Here is an 8,200-nt window from a genome sequence, read left to right on the forward strand (position 1 = left end):
GCCCGCAGGATATACTCCTACCTCCAGCTCCAGCCAAACAACACGCCTCTTACATGCAACCATTTTCCTTTCGTCGGTCCTACCGGGTATACATAAGGAGTTGTTATTTTTGAGGAGTTTCTAGCTAGACTACCAAAAAAGGATTTTCCTCATTTTGTATTAAAAAGCAACCAACCTATACAACCAATGCGATAGGTGCTGGGACGGAAGCAGCACAGTCACGCCCAAAAGAAACGAAAGGGAAAATACAAAAGGAACAAATGCCGACAACGGCGGATCGACAAAAACGAAGAAGCCTCGCGATCGTTGCACCCACCGGAGATCTCCCACCAAACTCCTAAACTCCAAAGCGCCGGTACCAATCAACACCTCCAAAACGCAACGATGACGACGCTGCTGCTAAGGGTTTCCTCCGGTACGCGGCGAGGAGAGAGGAAGGGTAGCCCCCGACGGCCTCCAGGAAGGTCCGGCGACACCCTCAGGCGCCACCGCGTTGGTGTCAGCCAGGCTGACAGGGATTTCTCCCGATCCCAACCTTCACCTCGGGCGCTCCGGAGCTCGCCACCAAACCGACCACCACCCTGCGCCAACACGGTCTTGAAGCTTCTCACGCCGTCTCACCACGGCATCGCGAAGTGGGGCCTGCACAAAGAAGAAGAGGAGCCGGGACTAGGGGCAGCAGCACCGTCGGCACGTGAGAGGGCTCAACTTCCACCGTCAAGGACGGTAGCCGACCGAAGGTAATAGCAGGAGCATACCAGGCCCATGGGCCGCAGGCCCGGCCGAGCCCTCAAAAGCCCGTAAAGCTCCCACCTTCGCGCTGCAGCAGGCACGCTGTCGGCGTCGCCGCTCCCTGTCCAAGCTGCTCCCCCGCACAGTGGGCTTCGTGGCCGCGATGAAGCCGGCCCGCTAGGACCCAGATGGGGCCCTATGGGCCCAGATCTGGGCCGGGGGCGCGCCGCCAGCCACCCGGCACCATCGGTTAGCCCCGCCGCCAAGTGGAAGCGCCACCAGCGCGCTCGCCGCCGGCCACCGCCACCAAGACGCCGGACCGCCACCGGCCTATCATCACCGCCGGCGCCCCCTGCCCCGGGAAGGAGGAACGTGCGCAGGTACGAGAAGACCCGCCGACGCCGACACCACTCGGGCCAGATCCGGGGGCGCCCGCCAGCGGCGGCGGGAGGGGGGAGGAGGAGGGGGGTGGACGAGGGGGGAGGAGGCTCACGTTGCCCCGGCCACCTCCCGGGGAGACGGCGCAAGGGCGGGGGCGGGAGCGGGACGGGGCCCAATAAGGTACATTCCTAGCTAGACTAACCTGGTTGAAAGCTAAGGATTAAAATAAGAGAATGATTAGTTATCATCATGATTAAAGTAAAACTAGCACACCAAAGTGACATCAGTAATGACTGTCGAAACAAAATGTGACACCTCAAGTAATGCACATAGATATGGCTCAATTCGAAATTTGCTCTTTCTCTGACTCTCTCCTTGCACTCGTTCATGCTACTACATACTGTAGAATATTACAAGTGCATTTTTTGTTATGTTACTTTCTTGACCACTCGATCCATCGTGTCAGCCTAGCCTGAGACTGACAGGCAGCTAGCGCGCTAAGAACCCAAAAGCAGCAAGCTTTTTGCTGCCCATGGGGACAGAGACGCACTGCTAGCTGCACTTGCACCGCATCGCGTTGCGCTATATAAGATCATCACAACATATATAGTGTCTTGTACTCTGAAGCTACTGGCGCTGCAGTCAATCAATTACTCCTAAGTTAATTTATTAGCACCAGCATGGCAGCAATGAGCGACACTACCAGGAACCGGACGTTCCCGCATGGTAACGACAATGACGACGCGACGGCGCCGCCCTCACCCTCGCCGCCGGAGACGGTGTACTACGAGGGGTGCCCGGGGTGCGCCATGGAGCGTAAGAAGGAGAACAACACGGGAACGCCCTACAAGGAGTTCTTCTACGTCGGGGTCACCACCCTCGCCTCGGGTACTCTACCTAGTCGCTCTACCCTAAGTTACTTAGTAGATCCACTCATTTCAGCGATAGTTAATTCCAGACGGGAGTACTATATATGTTTTGCTCTGCATCTCACCATGCATATTTATTCTTTTACTGTGCATATTGTTTTTCTAACATAAAAGATTTTATTAACTTAGGAACATTTTACAGTGCATCTTGTTACTGTATAACACTTTAAAAAACATTTTTAAAAAGGACGATCATAGCTTTTTCACATTCTAGATATAGAAAAGATCTGTATGCAGTCATTAAACAGTGTACGATAAATAGCATTACTAGCAGGGATGGAATTTGACAATGTATCTATTTTTTTTGTTGATAGCAAGCTCACACGTATTCCCTCCGTCCCAAAATAAGTGTCTCAAGCTTAATACAACTTTGTGCTAGAGTTGGTACAAAGTTGAGACACTTATTTGGGACGGAGAGAGTATTAGTCATGATAGGCCATGTTTCTTGCAATATATTGATAATATCTCCTTTAAACTTGCAGCTCTACCAATATCATCACTCTTCCCATTCTTGTACTTCATGGTATGTTAACGATCTCACTTTGATTAATTTAATTTAATTGGTACTGCCATATGTCCTTCGCCTAACCCAACTAAAAAAATTGCGGCCTCAGTTTGCTGAATTTTCCTGTTAATACTATATTTATTCACAAAGAATTTACCAGAAAGAAATGAAAATCAATATATCCTATATATACAAATATCTTAGCATAAACATTTCTGACTCATGCCACCACCCATAGTTGTAACCATTATTAGTCACCGTGGCTCTGACCACTTCTCTCATATAGGTCTCACTCAGCTCTGAAACATGGGGCATACTCATCATCATTAATTCCCATAAACATAATCTTGACGTCTCTTAAGATGTAAAACGTCCAGCCTGGAATTGGAATTGATCCACAGTGGATCACTCCATGGTAGACCTCTTAAAAACAATGAACAGACATACACTGCAAAAGAGATACAACGCATGCATGCCTTCAGGTGAGTCAGACAAGCACTATCTGATGATGCATCGCTTATTCGTATACCATTATCAACCATAAAACTCCGATGGGAGCAAATGATTGAACTCTATGAACTGGTAACCGCCAAGGATCGACACTTTCAAGGGTTTATTTTGTTCTCGGTTTAAAGAGTTCGAACAAATGCTGATAAAACATCACTCGTTTTATTTATGTACTCAGTTTGACCTTCCTTGACAACAGATACAAGATATGCATGTGGCAAAAAACGAACAAGACATCGGTGTGTATGCTGGTCTTCTTGGTAAGAATGCTAAAACTCATTGAATCAACGACATGTAACAAAGTTCCAGTACATTCCTTCAGTTCTTCTTCCAAACACTAACATATATACTCACCCAGATTAAGATATGGTATACTGATGTCGATGTCATATAGGTGCATCGTACATGATCGGCAGATGTTTTGCCTCGCTCTTCTGGGGTGTGGTGGCAGATCGTATTGGGAGAAAACCTATCATTGCATTCTCCATGTTCTCAGTGTGAGCAAACTTTTCTGCTAGCTGTAACAAAATAAACATGCTAACTTTTACGTGGCTGCTAATTTATAAGCTCGGTAATCAATCCTCTTTCAGGGTCATCTTTAACACTCTATTTGGACTAAGTGTAAAGTATTGGATGGCGATTGCCACAAGAATGCTCCTTGGTTCTATGAATGGCATGCTTGCCCCAATAAAGGTATCCAAGTTTGCCCAATCTAGCATCAGTTATGCCATACTAATTGTTGACTTTTACAGGCTTATTCAGTTGAAGTTTGTCGACCTGAACATCATGCTCTAGGATTATCAGTTGTAAATGAACATATAACTCTACTCTTTTACATGCATCGCAATTACAACTTTACCAGTTGCTCTAGTTGACTTTATTCATTGGGTACAGGTAAGCACGGGTTGGGGCATAGGTCTTGTTGTCGGTCCAGCCATTGGAGGCTACTTAGCACAGGTACCTATTTGTTCAGAAATGCCCATTTCCAAATACTAATAAATGTACTACCTATTCTAACACACTTGTTTTCTTACTTTCCTGTCAGCCTGCAAAGCAATATCCAAACCTATTTTCTGAGAATTCGATTTTTGGAAGGTACACTGTAGTGTAAATAAGCTTTTATTTAATTCTAACGAGCCCACTTCATGAAACTAACACTATGCATTTTTTAGGTTTCCTTATTTGTTGCCGTGCCTTTTTATTTCACTGATCGCCTTTGCTGTTCTAATAAGCTGCATATGGCTACCGGTATGTGGCATTCCCACTGATACTATACCCTATGCTTTTCCTTTTCCATTAATAGCTTTGCCAGTATAATCTAATGGAATTTCTCTTACTCTGAGACATCCATTTCTAGTCTCCAACTTCTAGAGGGTTCTTTTAAGTTTTTAATTATAATGTTTGGCACATTTTCAGCCCGAATTGATATCACGACTTCCATTACTATCCAGATCTGAGTCAATAACAGATAGGACACATGTATTTCCTAATCCCATGCATCGCCTGTTCCTGAAAAGGCAGCATTTGTACTTCGGACCAAAACTGAAAAACTGAGAACTGCTGAACAGTTAGAGGGCTTAATTGGGGTCTAACATGATGCGGAAAATAATAATTATCCATAATATGTAATAAATATATATTGTTTTCTACATTAGGCATAAATTTGGTTTTATTTTTTTAGAGAAAGGGAATAAAATTAATTTAAGACAAGCCAAAGGGCAAACAAATGTGTCAATTGTTGAGCTCCTCTAGTCCATTTGCAACTGGTTTCAATCAGTTATTGCTTGGTTATCTAGATTAATTTTCTTACTGGGGTTATAACATTAATATGTGACTGAACCTTGCTACCAGGAGACACTTCATATGCATAAAAACTTAGAAAGGGAAGTAGAAATGGTTGGTGATTCAAGAGCTGCTCCCCATAGAGAAGTTCCACATCCAGAGAAGAGTCTATACAAGAACTGGCCGTTGATGTCTTCTATAATTGCATATTGTGTTTTCACCCTTCATGATACAGCATACAGTGAGGTAACTACTATTCATGTTCCCCTTACAACATACAAACTAATGAATAGATAAATAACACATATATTTTTTTTGTATCAGATATTTTCCTTGTGGGCTGTAAGTGAAAAGAAGTATGGCGGACTAAACTTTTCATCTAAAGATGTTGGCCAAGTTCTTGCAGTTTCAGGTATAGGTTATAACCATTGTATATAATCTTATAAAACATCTCTTACATATTAACATTTTAATTTATGCAGTTGAGCTCAACTACAAATGCTATAAAATGTGCACCACAATATTAAGATTGCCTCTAGGATGTTCATATTTATGGAACATTCAGCCATGTAGTGGTGCACTTTGAAACCAGATATAATCAAAAGAAAAAAAAAGTAGATTACTTTTGGCCCTAAAACTTTCAAACAGTCCAAAGGGAACCATAAGCTCACGAAACTACTCACTTTTGGACAAACCACTGACTTCAATGCGGTTTTCGCTGATGCGGCATGAAATATTTTACCGATGTGATTGCCACATAGATATGAAGAGCAAGTTCAATAACAATGTGAGGTGAGGGACCGACGATGTGAAAGTATTGACAGAGAGAGGAGAAGAGAGAAAAATAAATCGTTGGTACAAAATATTGGCCCAAGCCGCCTTTCCTTTTTATTTTTATTTTTGAACTACAGTGCCACAGAGCCATATATGGGCTGGAGGAGTCCGTACGCATACGAATCATGTAGGTAACTGGAACTGCTCGAAAACCAGACAAGGGTTCATAATTGAACTGTTTTGTAAGTTCAGGGTTCATTTCGGGCTGTTTGAAAGTTATAGGACCAAAATGCACTTGGGGCAAAGTTAAAGGCCCAAAATGTAGACTTCTTTCTAATCAAAACTAGTTCTAATACTACACGCTACCCATTCTGGAACATTGTGTCTCATTGTTATACTGGTAAAATTCTAGTACTAATTATTTGTGGTGTATTATGATAATAAAAAAACTTTGAATATTAATTTCACATTTGATGTCAGGTGCTGGTCTTCTTTTGTATCAAATATTTGTTTATAGACACGTCCACAAATATCTTGGGTCTATCATTTCATCCCGTATTGCAGCTGTGAGTAACCGAGCTATTTCCCACAAAACTCACATTTCTATACATATCCTTTTTTTAACAATCACATGTCCATTTCAGGCTCTATCCATACCACTTCTTGCTACTTACCCCTTCATGACACACCTATCAGGGACCAAACTCGGACTAGCCATTTATTTCGCTGCCGTTATAAAGGGTGCTTTTGCCGTAAGTGTCAACAATTCCATCTCGTCGTCTCAAACATGACTTTATTTCTTTCAAACAGAATACCATACATGCTGTATCAATTTTGAGCAATAGGATTTTACAGATTAAGAAATCACATAAGGTTTACATTATAGTCCAGGATATATACAGGATTGACCATAATAGAAGAAATGCCAACATAGAAGTTATTTGCTTTTTTATACAACACTATCATTCTTTCTAACATTACATTTTACATATTTGAAATTTTTGATCAGACGACTATCTTAACGGGCACTTGTATTCTGCAAAACAGTGCTGTGGTAAGTATCAAGTCAATTTGTGTGACTTTTATACTCTCAATTGCTTCTCAAATTAGCTAACTCAGTTTACTGAAACGACAGTCACAAAATCAAAGAGGTGCTGCAAATGGCATATCTACGACTGCAATGTCCCTCTTCAAGGCTATTGCTCCAGCAGGAGCAGGTGTTCTGTGAGTATCGCTGTGAACCATCCAAATCTTCTTTGAACACAATCAATATGCTAACATGTAAAATTCGTATAGCATGTGAACCCTACTGAACCTTGATGGAGCTTCTCAAAGAACTAGTTCCTTTATTATCAGATTGGACATAATAGTGGACTCTAAAATTTAGTACCACATGGGCAATTAATACTAAGAATGATAAAGGCCAGAGCTGTGTCTGGTAAAAATAAATAAAGCCCAGAGCTAAATTAAAATAATATGGTCACTAGTAAGCCTACCAGCACCTTCTCTTATACTCCCTCTGTCCCAAAATAAGTGTCTCAACTTTGTACTAACTTTAGAACAAAGTTGTACTAAGCTTGAGACACTTATTTTGGGACGGAGGGAGTACTATTATTCCTTGATATTAGGTTCATATGCACATAATGTATGCATATACCATCTATAACATATCATATTTGGAAATTTCAAATGTAGGTTCTCATGGGCCCAAAAGCGCCAACATGCTGCTTTCTTTCCAGGTATGTTTGATAATTTATGGGTTACATTCTTATTTCAGCAACAGCAGTTATTTTTTTTAAAAAACTTGTCCCGTGCAGTACGCATGTAATTAATCACCATGGGCATGTGCAATTGCAAATAATAACATATGATATATTTCTTCATGCAGGGGATCAAATGATATTCCTGATTTTGAATTTAGTCGAAGTAATTGGGCTTGTGCTGACCTTCAAGCCATTCCTAGCAGTTCCAAAGCAATATGATTTTAAGTAGCAGCTGGAACCCCCAAAGCAGTGGAACAATGAATGGTGTGAAAAGTTACAACCATGTTTTAGCTTGCAAAAAATGCGTAGAAGTCCCAATCCTCAATCCAGCCCCGTGTTGTGCAGAGAGCCAGTGATTATACTTGTACAGTATTAAAATAAGGAAGACACTTAGTATGATATACTGAATATGCATCCTTAATGTAATACCCTGAACTGTGAGATACTGTGTAAACCTTTTTCCATACAGAGGACTATTTTACGACCCAGCATCATGTGCCCTTGTCTGTTGCGACCATGTCGCTTTCTCCCACTAAACATAAATTGATCGCATTGTCCCTCCTAAGTAAATACGTGAAACCCAAACGCCACCTGCTCATCTTATTTCAACCGTGGCGGAGTTGTGTTAATCATGCAGAAAACAAGAACTTCGCATAAGATTACCCAAGTAAACATCCAATGTGGGATGGAAATGGTAATCACCAAACAAGAATGACGAAAAGTAGTATTTTGCAAAACATGTAAGCTCAAGAAAATACCATGAGTGATGAAGGCTTGCACAAATCATCCATGCTTAGCAATACCCATTCTGATGCCTATCAACACCC

At 42.1% G+C, this 8,200-nt stretch overlaps 1 protein-coding gene across 1 annotated transcript; it reads left to right on the forward strand.

The window, feature by feature from the left end:
• Window positions 1–1,750: 1,750 nt before the first annotated feature.
• On the forward strand, window positions 1,751–7,861 carry LOC123096563 (protein ZINC INDUCED FACILITATOR-LIKE 1). Its single transcript, XM_044518333.1, has 17 exons — window positions 1,751–2,001; window positions 2,525–2,565; window positions 3,254–3,314; window positions 3,449–3,551; window positions 3,645–3,747; window positions 3,807–3,860; window positions 3,949–4,011; window positions 4,100–4,149; window positions 4,227–4,302; window positions 4,906–5,082; window positions 5,161–5,248; window positions 6,091–6,176; window positions 6,255–6,362; window positions 6,620–6,664; window positions 6,746–6,834; window positions 7,306–7,349; window positions 7,499–7,861. The coding sequence occupies exons 1-17, from the start codon at window positions 1,794–1,796 to the stop codon at window positions 7,600–7,602; spliced, it is 1,500 nt and encodes a 499-aa protein (XP_044374268.1). The 5' UTR covers window positions 1,751–1,793; the 3' UTR covers window positions 7,603–7,861.
• Window positions 7,862–8,200: the final 339 nt, after the last annotated feature.

Source organism: Triticum aestivum, chromosome 4D (genome assembly GCF_018294505.1).
Source record: "Triticum aestivum cultivar Chinese Spring chromosome 4D, IWGSC CS RefSeq v2.1, whole genome shotgun sequence".
In the NCBI taxonomy this organism is placed as follows: Eukaryota; Viridiplantae; Streptophyta; class Magnoliopsida; order Poales; family Poaceae; genus Triticum; species Triticum aestivum.